The 25,219-nt window shown below is 52.2% G+C and overlaps 1 protein-coding gene across 1 annotated transcript; it reads right to left on the bottom strand.

The window, feature by feature from the left end:
* Window positions 1-329: 329 nt before the first annotated feature.
* On the bottom strand, window positions 330-3,071 carry FOS (Fos proto-oncogene, AP-1 transcription factor subunit). Its single transcript, XM_064149917.1, has 4 exons — window positions 2,788-3,071; window positions 2,077-2,322; window positions 1,845-1,952; window positions 330-1,734 (listed from the first exon to the last, which is right to left on the bottom strand). The coding sequence occupies exons 1-4, from the start codon at window positions 2,926-2,928 to the stop codon at window positions 1,126-1,128; spliced, it is 1,104 nt and encodes a 367-aa protein (XP_064005987.1). The 5' UTR covers window positions 2,929-3,071; the 3' UTR covers window positions 330-1,125.
* Between the last annotated feature and the right edge of the window lie 22,148 nt (window positions 3,072-25,219).

The following is a 25,219-nucleotide window of genomic DNA, read 5'->3' as shown; positions in this document are numbered from 1 at the left end:
CTTTTTACCTCCTTTCCAGTGAGGCCTCCAGCTTGTCATGAAAGGCCAGAGCAGGTGACATACAGGAGGGGACTAGACCCAGATCAGAAGAAGGCCATGAGTGAGCCTGCTGCCCCCTGTAGTGGGTAAGAAAGACTGTAGCCACAGACAGCCTTGATTAATACCAGGGTAAGGACAGGTCTGGACTTAATGGTATTCCCACCTCTCTGCACCCTATGCCTCAGGCATCCAGCACTCATCTACATTTTATTAAACCAAGCCTAAATTAGAGACTATGAACCCCCTTTTGGGTTACACAGAAGAAATGCAAAAGGTAACACAAGGACAGCTCCAGCAGTCAACTTAAATGCTTTTATTGACAATGTCTCTGAACAATAATAAGCAAACAATGCTTAAGTTTCATCCAAATTCACTTTCCACATGTCAGAAAAGACCTCAAGGTAGAAAAAAATAAAATAAAAATATAAATATCTGAGAATCCATCTTAATAAATAAATTAAAAACACAATAAAAACGTTTTCATGGAAAACTTATGTCAGAACATTCAGACCACCTCAACAATGCATGATCAGTAAAGTTACAATGAACATCAATGTAGAACTACAGTACATGGATATAGCTATTTATCTACCTACTAGAAAATAAAATAGAGTCTCTTTCCCCCCACGTAAGATGGGTCATTGCTAAGTCATCAGAACACAATATTGCCAGGAACACAGTAGTTATTGTTAATCAGCTGCACTAGATATGAGTTGGAGATACCCAGCACCAGGTTAAATTCCAATCATTTAAAACCAAGAGATTAATTAGTTAATGCTAGTGATACTAAGGAGGGGAGGGAGTCACCTACCCAGCCATGTGGGACATGCTACAGACTACCAGCTCTCATGAATGGGCCGTTGGGGACGAGACAAACTCCATGCGCTTTGCTACATCTCTGGAAGAGGTATGAGGCCTCACTGCAGGGCACTCTGCCAGGCCCCGGGGCACCAGGCCAGACGGGGAGGGGGTGGCGGTGGTGGGGCACTCCCCAGGCCTGGGGAGCCCCTTGGGGCACAGCGGCAAGTCCGTGGGGGTGCACGGGCAGGGGAGGGGGCCCGGCAAGTCAGTCAGTGCTGCAGCCCCTCACAAGGCCAGGAGGGTCGGGGAGCTGAGGGAGTCGGACGAGGGCTCATTGCTGCTGCTGCCCTTCCGGTGTGCGGCAGCGCAGCTGGGGAAGGCGTCTGCCTCTGGGTAGGTGAAGACGAAGGTGGAGGTGTAGGTGCTAGGGCACGGGGTGCAGGTCACCACAGGGGTGCAGAGGGGCTCCAGCTCACTGCTGGTTCCAGCACCCAGCGACTCCCAGTCCGACGCATAGAAGGAGGAGGTCCCAGGCAGGTCCATGTCAGGCACGGAGCGGGAGGCCTCCCGTGGCCCCGTGGAGAAAAGCAGCTCGTCGAAGGGCTCGGCCTTGAGCTCCAGCCCGCCACCACTGGTCTCCTTGGGCTGTACGGCCGACGGCGCTTCAGCCATCAGCGGCAAGGCAAATGCAGCCTCCTCGGCCACGGGTGGGCTGGGAGTGCCAAGGTCCAGCACGCTGCCAGCTGCCAGCTCCTCGGAGAAGCGCAGCTCCTCTGGCATCTTGCAGGCAGGTCGGTGGGCTGCCAGGATGAACTCCAGCTTCTCTTTCTCCTTCAGCAGGTTAGCGATCTCTGCCTGCAGCGCAGACTTCTCCTCCTCCAGCTGATCAGTCTCCTATAGAGAAAGCAGAGCTGTTAGAAAGGATCAGCATCACCCTCGGCTAGAGTACTCCCCCTCTTGCCACCCCCACGCCCCCATACACTCGCCTCCCGGGCATCACTTACCGCCTGCAGGGTGTCCGTAAGCTCCCGCCGCCGGTTGCGGCACTTGGCTGCTGCCATCTTGTTCCTTTCCCGGCGGATTCTTCTCTTCTCCTCCTCCTCTGGGGACAGCTGCGGGCAGAGAGAGATCGCTCAGTACCGCTGCCAGCCTGGTGTCACCCGCTCAGGGCAGCCTGCCGGCCACACCTTCCCATTCACCCCTGCATACTCCCCCATAACTTTGGTCCCTTCTCACCTGCTCGACTTTGCCCCTGCGGCCGATGCTCTGCCCGCGGCCGCTCGGCGCCTTCAGCACTGCAGGGCGAGGGTAGGCGGCGGGGGCAGGCGCTGACACACCATAGGGGTGCCCGCGGCTCTGAGAGGGGGCCACCGAGGAGATAAGGGTCGGCTGCACCAGCCACTGCAGGTCGGGACTAGTGGAGATGGCCGTCACTGTGGGCACGAAGCTGGCACTGGAGACGGCCAGGTCAGCGCAGAAGTCCTGCAGGACATAAGAATAGGAGGGGCTGCTGTCAGCGGGGCGCCCGGAGCGCTCCCCGCCGTCCCCGGGGCCGAACCGGCCGCGGCGCCGCGCTGCCAGCGCCGGCTCCACACGAGAGCGGCCTGTTATAAATATCTCTGACGTCCGCGCTGACGCAGACGCTGCTCCGGAGTCTCCTCAATGAACTCGCGTTTTATCAATGAAGCCGCTTTACACACCCGCCGCAGAGCGCGGCCAGGGCCACGGCTCCCCCCGCCCACCTCACCGCGAACGAAACACACACACACACACACCCCCCCCGGCCCCTTCCCCTGCTCAGGGGCAACTCATAGCGGTCTCTCTCTTCCACGGGCATCGGTGAGAGCCGCGCCTCCCGTTCCCGTCCCACGGTCCCGTCCCGTCCCGTCCCCTCTTGTGTGTTCCCACCCCACGGCGAGGGCGCAGCCGGCATGCTTGGCACCTCACCTGCGGGTTGACAGGCGAGCCCATGCTAGAGAAGGAGTCTGCCGGGGAGGGGTAGTAGGTGAGGCTGTCCCCGGCCGGGGAAGCGCTGCTGCAGCGGGAGGAAGGTGCCTCATACTCTCCGGCGAAGCCCTGGTACATCATGTCGGCTCAGTATGCGCAAGTCGGTAGTGCGAGGTGATGCGAATGTAGCGGAGCGCCCTTGGGAAGCAGGCGAGGAGGGGGCCGATTGCGTGCGTCCCTCTGTCCGATCCGGTTCGCGTCGCTCTGCTCTGCCGCTGGGGCTACCTCTGCCGCTGGAGTACCGCGCGGCGCCTCCCTTTTATACCCTCCCGCCGACGTCACTGGGGACGCGGCACCCGCGCCCGCGGGGGAGCCGCCCGCCCCGCACCCGCCCCTCACGATCCCTGGGGCCGTCCCGCGCGCTGCCCGCCACCGCCTCCCGCGGAACAGAGATGCGGCGAGGGGCGGCAAGCGGCCGCCGGGGTGGGGGGAGCGTCAGGCGCGGTAAGCGGGGGAGAGGCGGCGGGGTTCCCCCCCCCGTGCGGAGTGGTACGGCCGGGCTCGGGAACCCACTGACGCAGATATCCTTATATGGGATACATCCTGTGCGAGGGGGCGTGACTGACGGGAAGCGCTCCAGGCTGCAGCCAAGTGCGGCGGGCGGCGCGGACGGGGCGCGACGGGACGGAACGCGGCGTCCCCCTCCCTCCCATCCCCCCTCGCCCCCTTCAAAACGCTTAACGCGGCTGAGGCCCTGGTTCATCAACACTGCCCTCACAGGCGGCGTCCTGCCACAGGTGAACCCCTCCCCAGGGTCTGATGAGGCCCTTGTGTAACCCGGTCGCCGAGAAGGTTCTCCAAGGGAGGCGGCAAAAGCAGGGACGGAGGTCGGGGCCCGCAGCGGGCCGGACCGGCAGGGATGCGCTTTGCATTCGCAGGTCAAAACCCCTCACCTGCACAGAGCGAGATCTGCCTGTATCTGGACATGGGACACGGAAAGCCTGACGTAACCCTCAGCCCTGCAACGAGGAATGCATTATATGACACCCTTTAGTTGTCTATTACATGTGCAGAGTAATGGTCGAGAGCGAGGGTGACAGTAGAAAGCGCCGGGAAGCCCTCCCTGGAAAGCGTGGCAGGGCGCAGCCCCCCATGAAGTTTGGGAGCACTTGGGAGCAATGCCCAGGGATGCTGGGACACCCGCTAAGAGCACGGGAAAGGGGCCACCGGGAAAACACCGGCGACGAGTGAGGGGTGAGGCTCGTCCTTTCCTCTAGTTTGGGTTTTGTTTTGATCCTTGTTGCAGCGAAGCCCGGAGACACCCACCCACGACGGGGATGTCAGGCAGCCCTGGCTCAGGTCAGGCTGAGCTGGGAGCCAGACCGCAGACTCGCCTTGCACGGGAGCCAAGAGATCGCGGCTATAGATAGTAACAGGGAAGCTGCAGCAGAGAGCCTGTTTACAGCAACAAACAGAGCCTGCAGCGCAGTCTCCAAGCAGGAGCGTCACCCAGCCAGGCTGGGATCCTGCTGGCAGCTTCTCCCGCTGTTTGAGCTCATGGGCTAAATGCAGTGCCTGATGCTGCTGCTGCTGTTGCTGTTGCTGTGCGAGCAACCTCCGTTCTTAGAGATCTGGGCCACGGGGGCGGGAGAACTGGGCCAGCTGCTATTTCTGAGCTGCCCGTCAGAGCAGAGGGGACAGCCAAGAACTGCTGCAGCTCACGGCCCGCACCGCTCCCTGGGAGGGACCTGCGGCGACCATCTCTGCCTCTCACTAGCTCAGCGCCGGTCCGTGCGCTTGCCCCTCTCAAGGGAGGCGATAGCCATCCCGAGCCCCTGTGCTGCCGGGAGCTTGTCGTCCTGGCCAGCAGCGCCCCGTATCAGCTGCCAAAGCAGCAGTGTGAGCATGGTCTCCTCCGCAGCCCCAGGCTGTGCTCCTCCTCAGCATGGCCCGTAGGAGGGACGTGCCAGCAAATTAGCAAAGCCGCAACTCTGCTGTCAATACCAAACCTCTGGGACTATGTCCCCAGCAGGACCTGGGTTAACATGCTGGTGCCCGGCATGGGTGAGAGTCCCCAACACACTTTTAAATCCCAAACATTTGCTGGACACATTTTGGGAAATCCCCACTTAGCCCTGTTGCTGTCTAGAAACTGCCAGAGGGGTTCCTCTAGCCAAACTACACCCCGAAGAGAAATGTCTGGAAATCAGGGAGGAGGACCTGCTTCACCAAAAACCAAAATATTTTTGTGGCACCCGTACAAACTGTCTGTTGCCATCTCCGCTGGAGACCAAGCGCCTTCTGTTTCTACCAAACGGAAAGTGCACCGGCGCTGCACAGTTCTAACATGTGGAGGCAAGGAAACAGAGAAAGTGAAAACACATGACGTAGGTTTGTTGCTTGCCCCAAACGTGGGGTGCACACGGTTTTACCACAGCATCTGTGAGGGGAGGGGAAAAAAAAAAAGAAAAAAAAGGAAGCAAGCAGCACCGCAGGGACAAAACAGAACCAGAGTACGAACCCTCCTGCCCTGATGATGGGATTGCCCTTGCTGGCATGCTGCCAGGGCTTGATGAAGGCTCCTCACCACTCTCATAAGACAGGAACAGGCTGAGGCATTCAGTGTGATCTGAGGAATGGAACGTGAATCCATCAAGCACTACAACATTATTAAACCTGAACAACCAGGGCCAGCAGGATTTTTTTTGGGTTCCAGTGGTGTTTGCCTGGGCCTCAGCTCTGGAGATGCACCACTGTCAGGACTGGGATTCTCCCTAGCCCAGGAGTATCCTAGCATGAACCTCTACCCCTGCTCCAGACAAGGCCATGGCATGGATACGCCCTGTGCTGGTGAGGAGGAGGTGGCTGCTGACTACCACCAGCATAGAAATGGCTCCTCCCAGATGCCTGGCCAGAAGGAAGAGACCATAGACACTGTACTGCTTGGGCACCACAATGGTACTGGCAGGGCAGAATGAGAGCACCCATCCAATGAGATCTTGTTTAGGGTACCAACAGGATGCTATGTGCTTGGCCCTGCTTTTCCTCCCACCAAGCAGAGAGGTGGGAAAGCTTACAAAAGAGCAGTGCACTTCTGGCCCCAGAAAGCAACATGGGAACTTGGCTCTGCATTCACACCCCACCTTCAGCTGAGATTGTTGCTGAGCCTGGCTTGAAAAATGACAACAGAGAAGTGCCTGCCTGAGGTATGTAGGTTGGTTCAACCCGCGCAGCCAAAACTTGCTTCAGGGGCAGGAGGTGGCTGTGCCTAAATTTGGCTGCTCACCAGGGGCACGTTCATGCCAGCAGTGTAGCTCTTTGGCAGCCATGTGACAGCTCCGACCCACCCTCTGTCAGCAGCACCAACCAGTGTGCTTCCACATTCAGTCTCTAGGCTCACACTGTGATGGATGTCTGCCTCCAGCTAACCAGAGGTGCTGAGGTAGAGGTGAAGGATACTTGGGGGTCAGAGTCCAGCAACAGAGCTGGCACACAGGGGACACCGCTGTGGGCATGCACACACAAAAATAGCTCATTATACTGTAAAAGAAACCTCTGCACTGAGAAGCCACCACTGCCTGGCCAAACACCCTGCCCACAGTATCAGGGAATCCACACGACAGCCTAACCCCTGTTGTGGTACATATTTCAGGGGCAGGCTCCAGGGGCATTAATGCACATACCTCTCCACCCACTGTTTCCAGTGTACCCTGCTGCACAAACTCCTAGGGAAGCATGAAGCACCCTATCTATCCACCTGGCCTTGGAGAGGCTGCTGAAGCTGGCCAGGGCTCAGGAGCAAATGAGATGGAAAAGCAGGAAAGGGGGCTGATAAATCAGTGGTAGAGGCCTCCCTTGGTGTGTCTGGGAGCAGGAGGTGGAAGAAGGGTCCTTAGCACATCATTCAGAGCAGCCTGAGCTCCCCACACGACACACTGTTGCTGCTGCCCCTCTGTCTGCCCAGCCCGCCTCCAGGAGGGCAGGTTTTCCATCTCTGCTGGTCTTTAAAATGCAGTCCATATCTAAAGTAAAGTATAAATAGTAATTAATAATCACAGCAGCTGGCTGTGACAGGGACATCCTAAAGAACAAACACTGTGAGCAGACATCCTGGCATCTCGTGGTCGCACAGCCACATGCCACGCAACAATAATTACTGTGGATGGTACCATCCAACTCTCCCACCCATTCTCACTACTCTCAATGCCGCTTTCACCTGGACCTTGGTGGGTGCTAGCTCACTATTGCTGGACCTTGCTTTGCACACAGATGAAACCATACACAACTCACAGTCAGCAGGTTCTAAAGGCAGCAGCTTCACCCAGCACAGAACCTCCCCCACACCCCATTGCCCCAGGGCCAGGCTGGCAGACATTGTTCCACAAGCAAGGGTTCATAACCCAGAGCGATTCAAGTACAAAGTTCTCCAGCCACAGTGCCTGCTACTGCTGGCGCCATCCCTTCGTGCACCGTGGCAGTGCGACAAAACCAGAGAACCACAGCCAAGCTGACCTCTTATCTGCAAGTTGTCTCCAATGCCATAGGCCTCTCCCAAGGCACTGTACATGCTCACACTTATAATCCCAGGGCACCACCCAGGCAGGAGAGGAAAACAGCTGGACCAAAACAATCTGTCCACTTGTGGAATTACTTGATATTTAGAAGTCTCAGAAACGAAGGGCATTAAGCTTGCGCTTGGTGAGAGGCAGCACATTCAAACCCAGTGACAGACAAGCTGATGCAAGTCTCTTCTGATGATCACATGATCCGAAAAAAGCAAGCACTGCTGCTCTTTCCTTGCTGGAGCCCTGCAAGGAACCTGCAATAAAACCCCACACAACTGATGGGCTTCGCATTGGGTCCAAGAGCTTTCTGGACAAGGCAGTTCCATTGTTTAAGCTGCCTCTTCCCCCACGGGGCTGGACACCTGCAGTGATGCTTATGCTGTAGGCTAAGGTCTGGGTAAAAGGGCTGAAGTCTGAGTAAAGGGATTCTGCTCCTCCCTCAGTGTGGTGACTCTTGAAGAAAATGGGCCAAGGGTAGCAAATGAGGAAGTGCTGAGATGAAGGAGGAAAAGCCGCTGTGCTTAGCTAAGGAGATTTTATTGTAATCGAACAAAGCAGCCAAAGTGAAGAGATAGGATGTTGAATCTTGTCTGGCTCAGGACGGAAAGGAATCCTCTTATTGTTCTGACTGAAATTGCTCTAGGGGACTGAGGACACAGGATCACAAACTGAAGATAGGCCAGGAATGAGTGGGACAGCCTGAAGTTTTGCCACTGCCTGGAGAAACAGCCTTGTTTCACTGGAGGTAGTCCCAAATTACCTTCCTCCTATGCCATTTAGTGTCAGAGATGAGAACGGTGGGCAGGTTGCTCCAGAAGGCAACCAGAAACACAAGCATAATTTCTTTTATTTGAGTACTCAGCTCTCATAGTGATTGGGTTGTTGCAGGGATGTACAGAGACTAAGCTCCCTCTGGCCTGGAGAGAGTCACATTCAGTTACTGCATCTGAAGGGAAATGGTGAGATTTGAAAGCAAGCTGTTTGCTCCCTGCTCTAGCTGAGCTGTACCTCAGGCTGGACAGTCAGGCTACACACCAGACAGAGCTGAAGGAGCCATCTCTGCTCTAGGAATAAACATTGGGAACACCCCAGGAAACTGAAATTCCTTAAATGGTATTTAAGAAATGTAACAAATATGAAATTCATCATCATTAAATGGTTAACAGTGCTATGAATATACATGCATGTAAATAGTATGGCACACTGCCAACTCAGCCTTGAGGCTTTGATCCTCCCCAAAGACCCAGATCTGCCAAGAAATTTGGTTTGGCTTCGGGGGATCTGTTGGGAGGGTGAAACATCTTTTGTGTTAACTCATCCCTAAGTATCTGCACAACTGCAACAAGAGCTAAGCGTATGCTTATGCAGAGATCTGGGAAGATGATGAGATGTGCAGATCATCTGGGGTGCTTTGCTTCATCTCTGCATGGTAGTGGGCTCACTGCTACCAGCCTGCAGCATGTTCCAAGTTGAGCAAAGCACTTGCCATCACCCCAGTCCATACCAGCACCTGGAGAGATCAGCCACTTCTTTCCCCATCGGGATCATTTGGAAAACATACAGACAGTAAATAGGCCAAAGAGTAGAGGCCTGTAAACTAAAAGTACCTGCCATCACGGAAGAAGCACTGAGCTTGACTGCTGATTGTACACGGAAGGCCTGTCCTCTGCAGTCCCCTCCTGAGAACGTGGCTGCTGGAGCAGGGACAGGTTAACTCGCCTTTTCCCTGCTTTCTTTACGATCTCAATAGATAGAGCTCAGCGGGCTGTAAAACTAGCTCCTTCTGCCTACGTGAAATACCCCTCAACTGTACGGGCCTCCTCAAGCAGCGAGCATGCCAGCGAGGGTGTGGACAGGCACTGGGGTGGAGAAAAGGCGCCCTGTGCTCCTGCACAAAGCCCCAGTCATCGGGCAGGGAGAGCGGCCCACACCCCATTCCCGTCAACAGGGATTCCCTCTGGCCTTCCTCAGGCAAACCCTTTGTCTCCCAGGGGGATGGAAATATCCGAGCCCTAGCGAGCACGCAAGGAAGATGTAGATTTGGGCTCCGGCAGCTGAAACAATGACCGGAAAACAGGAACAGTGTGTGCCACGTCCATGCCACAGCAACGCGGCCCTCTCGGGGGCCCACCACCTCTGTCCTCTCCGGGCTGACCCAGACGCCTGCAGGTCCCCAGAGTTCGTCCAGCCCACCTGCACTTTGGGGTGCTTGTTGAGGCCTGTATTTCGAGTCCTCAGCTCTAGCCAGGCCCTGCTGGCCCGCTTCAGGTCTGGGGGGGGGGGGGGGGGGCGTACCAGCAAGGCGGCCGAGGCGCTGGGGGCTACCCAGGAACTTATGGCCCCTCGGATGGGCGCCTCACGGAGCCGCCGCAGGCCATGCCCGAGATGCGGGCACCTCACGCCCCAGCAGCCCCGGTGCTGGCCGCTTCGGCAGAGCCGCCAGACGGGGCCCGAGCCCGCCGCGAGCAGGGGGAGTGCTCGGCGCGGCGCGGGGCCCGCCCGCTCCCCTGCTGGCCAATCCCGGCGCTGTTGCTGAGGCCGGGGCTGCCGCCTGACGTTGCCCGGGAGACGGCGGAACGTTGAGAACACACAAACCCGGTGACGTCGGTGCGTGGTTTCCGTAGAAACGGCCCGGCGACGTCATCGCTCCCCACCCCCTCCTCTCCCGGCCAGAGCTCGCGGGCGACGCATTGGCGGCGTCAGCCGCGGCGGGAGGGGCGGGGCCCTGTCGCCATGGCAGCGGCGGAGGGTGGGGTTCGGTCGCCACGGCAGCGGGAGCGGCTGTTGTTTGTTTGGGAGGCGGCGGCGGCGAGGCCGGACGGGAGTCCGCGGCGGACCCGGCCCCCGCTGGCGTCTTGCCCACGCGGGTGCTGGTGCTGTGCACGTTCCGGCCTCGCCGGCGGGTTGCCCCTACCCAGCCACTGTCCTTGCTGCTGCCCGGCCGGGGGACCCCCTCAGCCCGCGTGTCCGGCCGCGGAGATTCCCCCACGGGCAGAAGGCAGTAGACTAGGGCGTGGAATGGCAGAGTCCCCTTTAGCCAACAGTCCCAGCTGGAACGATCGCCCCTCAACGCTGATGGCTGCAGGGCACCCCTACCCGGCACGCCACAAGGGCAGGGTTTGGTAATCTGAGTAGGCAAACAGGTCCAAGGTTAAAAATAGCCCCTCTGAAAAGGAGTATTTGTTTTTAACCCGGCTCACCGTGTCCGGGTTGCTGCGCTAGAGAACCTGACTGGCCTTGCTAATAGCCCAGCTGGAGGAAGAGCTCGGACGGACGGAGGACAGTTGGATGGATGAATGGGTGGCCGTAGAGGTCATGCTTCAGGCACTGCTCGCAGAGGGGCAGGCATGAGCAGGCATGAGCTCTTGCCTCGCTGCGGGTGTGGGCTGAGCACCAGCAGCACGCATGCAGTGGGGCTGCTGTGCTTATAATCTGGAATGCTGGTGGTGTGCGTGCGTGAACTGTGTTTCCAGAAAACCTCAGAAATACGCTCTTGAAGCAGAAAGAAATGCAAAAATGAGCCACAGATGCTGCAGATTTTGCTGGTCCAGCTCTTGAAGAGTGGCTGAGTCCATCCCCTCCCCTCCTGGTAGCACCTTCTGCAAAGCCTACTCTGACAAAAGTGACTGGCAGATTGCACAGTGCCAGTGCATGTTCCCACAACTGTCAGTGGCCATGCCCAGTGGAGGCGAGACAGATCAAATGTTCCTCCCTGTCAGGGTGGCACGGGCTGCTTCAAAGAGCCCCACTTTCAGTGCTAGCAATGCTGCTAGCCTTTGGGTGTGCTGCCAGCCTTTGGGTGTGCTTCAGGTGTCTGTGACATCAGCTTCTCCCCCCTACAGTCTATGGCAGCCAAAGCCCTCTAAGGTGTAATGCTGGCTGGCAAGGAACCCACCCACCAGCATTTCCTGAGGGGCAGGTGGGTGGGTTACACTGGTCAGGGGGCTCCCCTGAAACCTCAAAGGCTGTCTTTAGATTGGTGATTGCACAAGCGCTGCTGGCAGACAGGAGAGGAGGGATCCTTGGGGCCGCCCTGGCCTTGGCTGCCTCATCGGGTGCCTGCGGGGTGGGAACTCCCATTGCCATCTGCTGAGGCCAGCAAGCTGGAAACCAGCTGCTTGCCCAACCCTCACCAGCAGCCAGGCTGTTGTCATTGCCGTTTGCTTTACATCAGCTCTGTTTGGTTTGGCTGGGGGCAGCAGGTTCAATCTGGGTGATTTTACGAGGACTGGTTCCTGTCCCACACCCCTCCTCGGTGAACACGGTGTGCATTGAGGATACTCTCACCCTGCAGCCTGGAGGCAGGAAAGGGTGTGGCTGAAATTCGTGTTTGCTTCTCAAGGGCAAGCCTGAAGTGCCAGTGTTTGGAAGGTAATCGCCGGGCGTGAGAAAAGGCCTTCTTGCATGGTCACGCTAGCTCCCCACATGCCACGAGTGTCCAGTCACCGGCACCCATGGGCTGCTGGTCTCGTGGGCAAGTGTAGGTAGATAGTCAATGGCAGGTACCATGCCCAGGGCAATGCAAATTGTGTGCAAAATCCCTTGCTAGGGCAACTGAGGCCAGTGAGAGGGATGTCCCACTGGGATACGTAGCCTGCCACAGCCCTTACCCCAGGCAGTGCCTGCTACTAGTGCCTGTCACACAGAGGGCCCTCTGTGAAATTCATCTTGTCCAGGCAGCTGGTACCTATCACAAGGGGTAAGTGGTTTCCCCTCCACATTTCACAGTGAAGTGAGAAAGGAAAAATGCTGCTAGTTACCCTCACTGCTCCTTTTAACCCAAGACAGGCTGTCTGCCCTCTGATGCATTCCAGTCCTGGGATGCAGGCAATGGTGCTGCTGACATGTGCACTCACAGCCCCTTGGCTGGAGGGAACCACGGAGGCCAAGTAGCCCCATGTCTTCTTCCTTGTTAGTTCCTGCCTCCTCCCAAATCAACTAGGCAGCTTTGGTGCCCTATCCTGCCAGTCAGTGACCACACTGGGGCCAGGGTGCCCTCCCATGTGCTGCAGAACCTCGCCCATGGGGAAGGAGCAGCAAGGGCAGAGGGCAGAGTTCAATGTGCAGCATTTAAGTCACCTCCACCCAGCCCTGCCACAGCTTCTCCTTCCCAAACCAGCCCTGCTCTGCAGTGCATGGGCCCGACTGAGCAGCAAAGCATGGTAAGAACAAACAGCTGGAGATTTAGGGTATGAGGGGACAGCTGTGCAGGCCTGTGTCATTTCTGGTCCCTTCCTTCCTGAGCTGTGTATTTCTTTCCCTTGCACTAGCCATAGGGACACAGAGCTGTGCAGCAAGCCAGTTCAGAGTGGTGACCTGGCTGGAAATGGAGTACTTCATTATTTCAGTTGGTTGGAGGTCAGTTGGGCCACTTGCTTCTCAGGCTTGCAGTGGGCTGAACTGCTGCCACTGTCCCCTCCCCACTGGAGGGTTCCATTCTGCTCTTTGTCAGGTCCAGCTCTCAGACAAGACCATTTTGTGCTAACCCAGCAGAAAACCCTTTGCTGTGTTTTGCCAATCAGTCTTCCACCTTTTTAGCGTGGTGAAATGGCTAGGAGCAAAGTCAGGAATCAGCAAGAAGTGCAGAGAAAAGGCCATGAGGAGTGGGAAGAGCCACCCTACAGTAATGGCATGATGCAGGATGTGGTGCTGGCAGCTGTCCAACTTCTACATCAGCGGATCCAAATTTGTGGGGAACAGCTGGCACCTCCTAAGCCTAGCCTAGCCATGGTGCATGATGTTGCTCCAGAGCTTTACAGTGGCAGACGACTAACCCCTGGAAAACAAAAGACTATGGCTTTTTTACCAAATCAGGTCCTGGATCTGATTTGCCTAGCAGCTGCATATGGCATTGAACTGGCACAACAGAAAAGATATGAGCAAAGGCCAAGGAGCTGGCATTCCTTAAACCACTTCAAACAGCCCTGGCACTAAAAAAGTGTAACCATGGCCACACAGGCAACCCTGAGCTAGTAGGACTCCGGTTATCTGCACAGCCTTTGTGAATCCAAGCTGGGGACAAGTTTTTAAGGATTTGCCTCGCTTTATGGCTTTAACGAGTGCTGGAACTGAACTCTAGCAGGAGGAGCTGGAGGAGGGTGAGCAGAGTCACCTGCCATTTTACACAATGTTTGAATGCATTTGCACTTCCCTGCGGAAGTGAAGGGGGGTGTGGTTGTGCTGCTCTTGCATTCCAGTTTATCCCAAGCCTGTAACATTTTCAGTCCCTGAAGCATTTTCGTTTATTTGTGAATTTCTTGGTTGCTCTGGTATCGGTTCTGGCGATTTTAGTGGCCTCTCCCCGCTGCGCAGCATTTGTAGCAAGGTGCCTCTGGAGCGGCATCACAGGGGCCTCTTTAAAGCATTACTCCTCTCCTGTCACTTCGGCGTAGGCTGTCTGGCCAGCACTACGGGGGCTTACAGAGCTGCTGCACTCTCCATCTGAATCCTCTCCTTCCACACACGTGAAATCCACTCTCATCATTTTCAGGATGTTGTGCCATATCCCAGGATGGGCTATGTTCATCCTCTTGGCCCTTATTGTCCTCTGCCTCCCCAGCAAACAGAATGGCTCTGGACCGAGTCTCTTTCTGCGGTCGTGGTTATTGTGAAGCAGTTTAACTCCATAGCAGAGCAGCAGCTCCGGTCTGTGAGCCTGGGCCTGGCGCTCACGCCGCCTCCAGCACTCAGCCTTGTTTCCTGCTCCCTGACCTGTGCACACGCACGGTCCCGCACATGCTCCTTCGTCCCTCCTCTGCTGTGCCTTCCGTGCCTGCAGAGTTCCCAGGGACCTGCCCTGGAGACCATACTGGCAAAGGGGATATGCTGGAAGGCTGGAGAAGCCAGGGGCCCCAGCACCGATGTGGGACACGTATATGGGTCTGCCAGGAAGACCCTGAAAGCACAGCTCTATGCCCCCTCGCCAGCGAGTGGTTGCGGTTGTACATGAACCGCAGCTCCCTTGCACTGCAGGTTGTCCTGCGCCCAGCAGTGCCTCCTCTGGAGCAGACGGGTTGCAGACTTTCAAGCGAGCACATGCCCGGGGGAAGGATGTCAGATGCCATAGCCGCCGTGGAGGCTCGGCAGTGTTCCCAAGAGGTGACTCTTTAGGAAGTGGGTGCGTCCCGCCGGTGGTGCTGCAGGAGGCCCAGCGGGAACTGTGTGGGAGGCAGGAGAGCCGCAGAGCGGGTTGGGCCCTGGCCTGACCCCCAGTCATTAGGGAGAAGGCAGCTTCGAAGTGAGTCAGCATCAGAGCTGGGCACAGGGTAAGCAGGACCAAGAGAGCAGAGGGGTAGGGAGCTCCCAGTCAGCATTGTGACACATCCTAATTACTGGAGCTTCCAAATCCACATTGTGCTATTAAGTTTGATTGCTTGCATGAGAAACAAAAGCAAGAGGCATTCCCCAAAAACCTCTCCAAGCGGTGGACTCCAGTGCCTAACCCAAATGTCGTCAGACTCAGCCTGTGCCAGACAGCAGGAGTCCTGGCCACACCCTCTCCTGGCAAAAATTCCCAAGCCGACAAGTCCCAGGCTTGCTGTCCTGCCTCACCACAGGCGTGGAGAAGCTGCAGCCCCTAAGGGCAAGGAGTCCTCTGCTCCCCACAGCTGGGAAACAGCTAAAAAACTACTGTGTGGAGGCTGGGCGCTGCAGGCATCTAGCACAGGGCAGCACTGCACCAGAAAACTCGGCATTCTCGGGGAGTCAACCCAGAGAACAGCCTAGGGAACCTCACAGGGGCTTAGCCAGTACTAGACTGAGTACCCCAGACCACCAGAAAGCACAGGGGTCAAGGGAATCATAGAATCATAGAATCAACCAGGTTGGAAGAGACCTCCAAGATCATCGAGTCCAACCTATCACCCAGCCCTATCCAGTCAACTAGACCATGGCACTGAGTGCCTCATCCAGTCTTTTCTTGAAGACCCCCAGGGACGGTGCCTCCACCACCTCCCTGGGCAGAAGAAACACCTTGAATCCCCTCCACCCCATGGCTCTCAGGGCTGGCCCTGCCAGCCTCCTCCAAGGCCCCACTGGCCTCCTGTGTGCCTACATAGGTCCCACGGGTAGGACAACCTCCTGCTGCCACTGCTACTCCTGCTGTGGCTGCTGCTGCCACCTAATGGAGCCACTCCCTTGGCCAGGGTGAGATGAAAGCATCGGTACTCTGCACAGGCAAGCCACAGCTGGTACGCTTCAGGCAGCCTGCTGTCTGGCTGTGCCCATGTCCGTGCTGGCAGGGAGCATGTGTGACACGCAGGCACTGGAACAGGTGGAACCTTCAGAGTGCATGTCCCACCACATGGCAAGGAGGAGAGCTGGTCTCCCCGTGAGGTTGGTCACCCCTGAGTCTCGTTGACACGTTCTCTCTCCGTACGCAGCCATGTACGGCATACCTGGCCCACGCAGCCGCCGTGCGCCAGGAGCTCTCGGTGCTGGGAGCGAGCATCTGAGCCACTGGTTTGTGGCAGCTGAGATGGGGAAAACGAAGCAGCTCCCGAGTGATGCAGGTCATGGCAGGATGCTTTATATAACCCACAGCCACACTGAAAACCAAAATAGCTGCCTCCCTGCTGCTCAGTTCGTCTCTTCCATCAAACAGAGATAAAATTAGAGCAGGCGGTGACGTGCACCTACGTCTGCGCAGGGACTCCAGGGAGACGGAGGGAGCTGGCTCAGGGCTCTGCCATTAGCAGCACAGCCTGCCAGAGCTTTCAAGTAAAACCCGTCAAGGAGGCTGGTGTGAGGCCGCAGGGGATTGATGTGTGGAAGAGGAGGAGGCAGCGCGGGCCGGGGGCGGGTACGGCTGCCCAAGGCACCTGGGGACCGCTCCGCGCATCGTTGCTGTCTGCTGGGAGCGCGGAGTGCTCACATGCAAGCTGGGCTTCTGCACTGCTGACCTTCGCCTTCCCGGCGCTGGCACGACAGGAATCGGAGCAGGGCTTCTTGAACGCTGAGTTGTCTCAGAAGGCTGAGCTCGGGAGTGGGGATTGCCGGATCAGAAATACTCCTGCCAAAGCTTTTAGCAAACATGCCTCCATAGACTTGGACCTAGAGCTGCTGCTGTGCCCTGGGAGGTGACCCACAGAACCGGCCAGCCCTAATCCACCTCTTGCTGACTTTGCAGCCTGGTGGAGCATCAGGCTATGCAGTACTGGAGGATGGTGAAAGACTAACTCAGAAAACGCCATGCGGAGACTCAGAGCACTTTAAGTGAAAAATTAACAGGGAAAGGAAAAGAGCCAGGACAAAAGCCTGGCTACACTAGAAGATGAAAAAGTCACCTACATCCCTGTACAGGCACTCAGATAAGATCTGAGCCTTTCCCTGATGACATGAGCAGCACAATTGTTCAAAGCTTCTGAATGCTAGGTAAAAAGAAGCGTCGTTGTTCAAAGCACACACAGATGAAGGTGTCTGATTTCAGCTTTCTCTTTTAGATGCATTGATGTATTGTTCAGCTTATTGGTCTTAACAGAAAAGATGGAGCCAGAAATGTAGTTGTACACAACTATACTGTGACATTGTCTCCAACTGTGACCTTAGACAGACCTTTTGCTGGTGTCTCCATGTCTGTGTGGGTACTTTGGTGTCCCATCCTCTTCTTGAGGGCTAACATTCTCCATCCTTATTCATCTGACAGGGCAAAGATATGGTAAGGTGAGTGAGTTAATGTTTATCAAACACTGAAGGTGACAAAACCCTGCAGAAAAGTTCTACATAAATATTTTTTTCATGGAAAAGGAACCAAACCAAACCCAAACCCGAAAAACCCAAACAAGCAAACAAACAAACCAACCCCCTCAACTCTACACCAAAAAACAAACAATCAAAAAAGACAAAACATTTAAAACTGCTTTCCTGGCCTGAGTGCTGTGCACACTCATAAAGGTTATTTGTACCCTGCCCCCTGGAGCTCTGCCACCTTCCCACTCCAACTCCATCACACAATAGTGCTGGACACCTCTGCTCTTGGAGAAGTGGCTGACCCTGGCCAGCTCCTTTATAGATTTATAAAGCAGCATGGCAAGAGGCAAGCTAGGCAGCCACAGCAGCAGCTCCTCCAGTTGGTCTTGAAAAAAACCTAAAGCCACACAGACCAGATGAAATCTAGTCATCTCCCTCATGATTTCATGGAGTTGAATAGCTCAACAGGGCAGAAGTGGCCAGATAAGAGGAGGGATACCTGTGTCACACCATGGGCTGCCTCCTCACTCCATTCTGCTCTCAGCCTGCCAAAGGCCACCTGGAAGTTGCTTGTATTTCCTTGGTGACCTTGTTTGCTGGGTATCCATTGATGACTGTTATCTCACTGATTTCTGAGGAATTATTCTGCAACCCAAACGTCAGCTACACTGTCCAGATCAACCAGCATGTCCCTGTGTCCTTTGTCATCTTCTTCTCCTTTGGCCCATGACATAACAAGGCTGCAAGACATCCGTGCGTGCACAGCATGCTGGAGCACCTGAAGAGGCACAAGCTGGTTTTGCATATTCAGCGAGGCAGTTCAGAAAGGATATTTGAGAATCAAAGAGCTTCATGTGACTCCACAGCAAAATCAAGCTTTCTGGGTTGGTGCCAAAGTCCATATGACTTCTCTCAGCCACAAACAGCTGTATTTGCAACCACATGACCCAGCATAGCCTCAAACACCTGTGATGCTTTTCTGAGTAGGTCCCTGCCTGCTGCTGCCCACACCACTGGCTCTGTGCATAGGCAAAGCTCCTGGTGCTGCTGACGGTCTGGACCAGTGGTCATTCATCCTATGGTTGTCCAGGTTACTGGGTCCCTTAATTTTACTCAGATCACTATTTTTTTAGTAGCAGAAAGCCTCTGAGATAGCAGAGAAGACAGAAGTAGAAAGGATAGAAGCAAGGATGAGGCAGGCCAGAAGGGTCTTCCAAAATGTCACTTCCCCCCACAAGCCACAAATCACCTTTCCTCAGATCATGCTGGCTGTTGCTGAAGAGTTATGAGACACCAAATGCAGGTGAGGCAGACATGGACCAACTACTGGAAAAGCAAAGAGAAGGTCATGCAGCTCAACAGCATGGAATGTAGGAAGCCTTTGGTGCTTCCACCACACTCACACATCTTCCATGTCCTCTCCTGCACACTAGCTCAAGGGCTGGAAGAAGCAGCACATGAATACTGAATGTCAGGTGTACTCGTTTCAGCAAGGGCATAAGAGCACTACAATACAGTCTGGGATTCCCCTGGAGTTTGTTGGAGAACTGGGTTTTGCTATTGGAATCAGTGCTGGGATGAGATGAATGGGAAGCAGGATTAATTTACAGTCCCTCTTACGTCACTTGACGGAAGATTTAATGACTGGGATTTCCTTCTGATTATCCTGGGGGAATTTGAGCTCATTTTACAAGCTTTCACCCAGCATCAGGCATGGAGCCATTCTCAGACTGAGTCTCTTAGAAGATGTCAGGAATAAAAATTGTTTCCTGTGAACAGTAGCAAGGAGCAGTCTGACACAACTGTGGTCTGAAAAGGACACTTACAACAGGAGCATCTTTTTCCTCAAACCCTCATCACATTGCTCTTTCATAACTGTTCTGTAGCTGAAAATAACCTGTCCTGGCAGCTGGCGTTGCTTGCATAAAGAGGAAGCTGAGGCCCTCAATGAGGTCAAAGGGAAGAGCACCCTGTCTAGACTGACATCCCTGGGGATTTTAGCCCCCTGCCTCCTGGAAACCCCCCTGGTCCAGAATTGCCCTGGTGAGTCAGAGCCACTTGCACAAAGCCAACACCAAGACAAACTCCAGAGCTATCCCACCACTCTGACACCTCTCCTATGATCTGCTTCTCTTGGGAAGGCTTCTGTAGGGCAAAAGTAATTTCTGTGTTGCTCTTTCCACTTAACCTTTATCATCTCTTCCTATCTGTGCTGTTGGACAAAAGAAGAACCTGCAACTGCATGTGCTATCCCTGGTTTTCTGTTCCCTCCATCTAGAATGCCTTTTTGTTCTGCTCACCAAAAGGCCTCCCTACTAACACTCTCCATATCAGACACTGAATGCATGAGCATTAGGTCAGCCATACCTTTGGTGCACTTGCAAGGCTTGCAAGGCACACCAGTTCTTGCTATGATGCTTAGGAGTGACTTTTTGCCTGCAGCCAGCAGTGAGAAAATCACTATCCCTTAGGTACCTCTTCCTTGGGGCTCGGGGTGCCTTCTGCACCCTAACCCAATGCTGCATCTCAGTTTTCCCTTGCAGAAGGAACTCTGCAATGCAGAAGTTGCCCATCTGCACCAAGTGGCCATGGAGGCTGTGGTTTGGGTGAGCCATCCTGCCTTGCAGAAGTTTTGCCATAGAGGAGTTATTAATATTCCTATAGCCCACGTGCCATGCTGACTAGCTTCCCGGGATAAGTGCTCTCCTCATGTGCTTGTGGAGAGAGGGGACTTCCCAGGCTTAATTCAATGCTTCCCATTCCTTCTTTCTTACACACCAATCCCTACCAAAGCTATGAATATGTCCTGCTGAATCAGTGCTCATCCAGCCAACTTCCCCTTTTCACAATGGGAAATATTTATAATCTAACACTCAAGCCACCACATAGCACAGCTGGTGGAAGACATTCAATACACATCTCATCTAGCTGCTGCCTTTGCTGCCAAACCTCCTTCCAAGAGTTGGCAACTTGAGTAGCTTTCAGCTGCACTGCTATGGATGTGTATGAGGTAATATTCATTAAGTGATGGTTTGTTAGATGCTGACCACTCAGACAAGTTGCATGAAGGAAATGTTCTTCTTCAAATAATCACCAAGGCTATTCTGAGCTGGAAAAAAATCTCATCAGTCTGGAAGAATTCATTAACAGTTGTCTTCAGGACAGAACTTGGCTTGGTACTCTCCACTGCATCTAGAATGAAGATATCTTTGAAATATATAACATGCCTGTGTGTAAATGTCCTCTGCTTGTTATTACCGGTGACATGAGGATAACAGGATTCAGAAACAGTGGCTCCACAAATGCATCTGATATTAATTTTGTGTTTAAAATAAGGATTCAAGCTCTCTCCTGTCACGGTGTTCCCTCTCCAGTGTCCTCACACTTACTTATTACGTATAAGAAGGAAAGATCTGTGAACAGACAGATACAAATGCTAAACAGCTGAGAAGTTAAAAATAATCAAAATCAGATTTTGAAGAAACACAGCCTCTAGTAACAAACCTTTCTGAAATGTAATCATCACCAGAGTAGGATAATGAGAAGACTTCAATCTTCCTACACAGTAAAGGCTTACTGCTGTCATGTGTAAAGCCTACACAAGAATATCTCCTTTTTTACATTTCTGGGTATCTTCTACATTACTTTTGACATGTGAAGATCTCTCTACATGGTTAAGAATTTAGTTCAGAATATTTCTTTTCAAAATGCAGCTGAAATCACAACTCATCTCAATTGGGGATTGTTTGGAAGAGCTGCAGTTAAACACACTCATATGAGAGCCTTTCCTTATACCTACTTACGCTCTTCTCTCGGTCACTGTCTCCTCACAGCTTCAGCAGTCATCTTCCTTGAGATTGGACTTGGCTGTGTTCCCATCAGATACAACTGGAGGACAAATTTTGTGACAGATAAGCTTTCAGTTATGAAAATCTGGCATTGGTTGAAGGAAATACTTTCACAGACGTTGGACAGAGATGGGCATTCCATCAGATGGGTCTTAGCTCTATTCTTTTAAAGAAAAGTCACTATAAATGTACACCCCAAACCTTGAAATGTAATTTGTCTTCTGTTGCCCTGAGCCTGCCCTGTATTTCACAACTGGAAGACTTAACACTGGAGAGTTTGCTTGTTAAGGCATGACCGTACCCCGAGCCTCTATCATTGTTACTTTTTTTTCAGAGTCGTGGCTTAGGTAACAGAATTGCATGAAACCTTTTGTTGAGCTTCTTGAAAGCCTATGTAAATAGCAGTTTCTTGTCCTCCCTGAGAAGAGGTGTTTGTCATAGAGGTCAGTGGAGGACAGGGTCCAGGCTAGAGGTTTGAAAGGAGATATTAAGCTGGCTGCTTCTTGCAGAGGGTGAAGATTTCTAGGTGGACTCTTCTTCTTGGTGTTTCCTGACACAGCAGCTATTGAGCAGGAGAGGCTAACAGTGCATGCTGCCTGCCGTAACAGAAGCAGGGTATTGGCTAGAACTGCCTGTTGGGAAGAGGCTCTCCTTGAGCTTCAGAAGGGCAGTAGGTGGAAGTTGGTGGGAGATTTCCTCAAAAAGCTAGGAGAGAGCTTTGCAAACCTGCCAGGCTACTGCTTGAAAGCCAAAAACTTGCCTGTCAGCAGACAAAATGCTGAGAAGAGCCAAAAGAAGCATCATTGAAGGGTTGCTTCCTCAGAGTGGTTTGTTGTGTGATTGAACCTGAGCTGTCTTTGATCAATAATCACAAAGGCTATTGTAAGACGAAGAAAATTAGTTTAATTTCCCTAAATGATCTTGTATTTTGGATCAAGCCTCATAGTACTGATTTCAAGCAAAATCAATTCACATTTACACAGCAGTTTTAATTACTTTAGGTAGAAATAACTAAGGAATATGCTTCTTGATGTTTAAAGATTATTTTGTTCTGTGCCTCTTATCCAAACAGTAGGTATTTTAGCTGTATGGCTAGGACCTGGTACCTGGGAATCTCTGGAACAGATTATAGGGGAGGCAGAGCAGCACAGTGCTGCCTTATGGCAGTTCACCACTGATTTATTGAATTAATAACCTTCCTATCTGGACTGTGACCACAGTGGTGACTGTGATAGTTATATTCCAGCAACGAGCTCAAATATAGTCCCTAAAATAATGAAACCTTGCACTTTCCAGAAGAAGAGACTCAATAATTTTGTGTGGTTAGTAAAGATGGCAATTAGGGTCGCAAAGCATATGTAGCTCTTGCAGAAGTTTCTCAATTGCTTGTAATGGATTGCCAGGTGTAGGGCAGACTGCAAAACAATTAGAGCATAAAGGTCCAGAATACTTTTTAGGAAGAAAATGTTTTCAACTTTTTATTGTCTAAAATAAGAAAACACAGAAATGCCACTGCAGCTGACGCACAAACAGTACCAAAAAAAAGACTAATTACATCATTCACACACATTCATGCACATTGTTTTGTGGAGACAGCAAGTTAGTGTTGTTTTATGCCATTTACTGTAGCTAAAAGATACATTTTGGTATGGCAGAAAATGATTGGTGGCAACACTCTGTGAACCTCTTTGTCAGCTGGGAAAAAAAATAAGAAAGGGCATATTTTTCCTCAGGGGCCATTGCTACTTCAAACTAGAGATACCCAAAGGTTCCCAGTGCTCCTTTGGTAACATAGGGCTGAAAGCTGAACAAATTAGTGCTGTCTTTGTTGCTTTCAAGACAGCAATGAAACCGACTTAGGGATATTTGGAAATAGAAAAGATATACACAAACAAAGTGATATAAATTTTGGCACTGTATTCTGATTGGCAGACAAGGAGGTAATGTTTACTTTGGGTGTACACCCATCTGCCTATGGATTAGTGGCAGTGAGAATGAAAACCCAGTGAAGCTAATTGGCAAGCTCCCATAATGCTGAACACAGCAGATAAGGCTAATATAGGTTATCGCTTCATCTGGAAAGTTGTGTAACGAGTTACCAATCTCTTCTCCTCCTCAGTTAAGTGTTTCAGAATTGCAGGAAGCATTTCATTGTGCCAGCCTCTGCTGTGTGGTAACATTAAGGCATGTCCCTGCAAGACTGTTATTTCTAAACCTGCAGCTGGAAGGATCTTATAACACTTTCCCTCTGCTAAAAGGTACTTTGCACACTCAAGGAAGATTGTTCCACTGCATGCTTAAATGCTTTAAAGACTGAAAAGCTGGGGATTGTGAAGAGACTCCATACTATTTTCTTTCATGACACACTAAAGCATCTCTGATCAGGTTTTATAATTAGATCTGAACTTGCCTGCACAGCATCTTCTAGTATAATGCATCCACATGAGAAGGCTACAGCAGAAACTGGGGGGATAAATTTGTCAGTCATAAATATAACTCATCTAAAAATGTACTGTGACAAAATGGCCAAAATAGAGAGGGATTGTAGTCAGTTAAATATTTGCTTTTTGATGGCTGACTTCACACTTAAATTGTGGAGAATTAGGCTATCTTAGCACAAACAAGGCACTTGCTTTGACATTTGCCCAGAAAAGAAGGCACAATTGAATGTTTTAGAAGTGCTAGAAGGCTGGATACGTGTCATTGGTACGAGGAATGTTCTGCACAGAGATTTGTTGTCCCATCCACGCTTTGTCAGGAATTTTGTGGCACAACACTACAACATTTCATGTCTTCAGATTCCAGTAATCTGTGTTTCTTACAGCTTGCAAAATAATATCTATTTCTGCCTTAAGTGCTGCAACGGAAAGAATTTTTTCATTGTGCAAATATGCTTTCAGATATTGCAGAAAGAGCTAAATGTTTCTTTTGTTAAGGTTAAGTGAGCAAATAGTTTAATTGTCCAAGTAAGGAAAGGTTTATGAAACAACCAGAAGAATAAAGATGTATTGAAATGTGCAATAAGTGACCATAGACCCTGTTTCAAGCAATAAACTGGAACTTAAAGTAAAACAGTAAACTGAGTATTTGAGCACAGTTGACCTTTACTTGATAGATTCTCTGGTAAGGAAAATTGTTATTTCCCTAAAATGTCATTTCTATGAAGGGCAAAGGTCTAATGTGATTTTTTTTTTTTCTGTGAAGTTCACTTCATTTCCTTCTAATCAAGGAGGTCACTCCAACTCTGTCTGGTTTGTCTTAGTTTCTGTTACTTCATATGGAGGGCCTCATCCTATTGTCTTAGTAAATATGAGCTCAAGCCTGTTCTTGAAGTGCTCTGGCTTTAATGTTCACGTGCACATCAAGACAGGTCACATCCAGGCATTAAGCCTGTTGCTTTAAGCCTCTTCAGATTGACGTTTGTACCAATTCCTAGTTACTGCTTGACACTAAAGACAGGTTTCACCCAGAGAGAGAAAAATGGTGATGTGTAAAAAATAAGAGCAAAACAATAGTGTCACTTTTTCTCCCCCCCAAGCTGATAAAAAAGCAATGGTATTTTCTGGAGGTGCCACTATCTGTTTCTTACTTCCTGCTTTTTCTTACATTTTAGCACAGTTGAATGCTTGCAGCTGATCGGAGAAGCTGACTGCAGCTGTGATTATAACCGGACACCTGGAAAGTGTTCCTTCTGCCTGTACTCCTGCGCAAAGGCAGCTTACACCACAGGGAAAGCTGCTTCTTCCAGTCATGCACCTTCTCCCTGGCAGTGACTGTACCTGGGTCCTTGAGGCACAGAGGCTGGCACTGTGTGCTGCCAGTGGTCTAGAGCTGGCTGGGGGGGGTGTTACTTAATGGTGTTCCTAAACAGTAATACAGACAAAGGGGTAAAAGAGGAAATGTAGGTGTGAACTGGACAGAGGAAGAAAAAACTACTCCTCTGACCATCTTGAAAAATCATCATGATTTTATTTGCTCTCAGACCCGGTTACATACCTCTGCCACTGTTGTGCAGTATTAGTAAAGAAGCAAGAAGATAAAATTCCATTTTCTTGGCTGAAGAAGCCAAGGGGGAGATTACTCAGAAACTAAAAAATAACAAAGCGCAACGGACCCAAAAAACAACCAGCCAAACCACAAAAAAACCCCAACAAACCAAAATCATGAAGAGCAAGTGTGTCTCACAGCGAAGGACTTCATCTGCTTTCGGAGGTCTCTGTGAAATTCACACCTCTCGTCCCTCCCCAGCACGCCTCTGCCTCACAGCAATCTAATTGCTCAGTTCTTTAACAGAAGGAACCATGAATCACTGTCGGCCGTTATTCGGGAATT

The sequence above is a fragment of the Pogoniulus pusillus genome, chromosome 1 (genome assembly GCF_015220805.1).
Source record: "Pogoniulus pusillus isolate bPogPus1 chromosome 1, bPogPus1.pri, whole genome shotgun sequence".
Classification (NCBI taxonomy): Eukaryota; Metazoa; Chordata; class Aves; order Piciformes; family Lybiidae; genus Pogoniulus; species Pogoniulus pusillus.
This window is presented reverse-complemented; position numbering and strand designations above follow the sequence as displayed.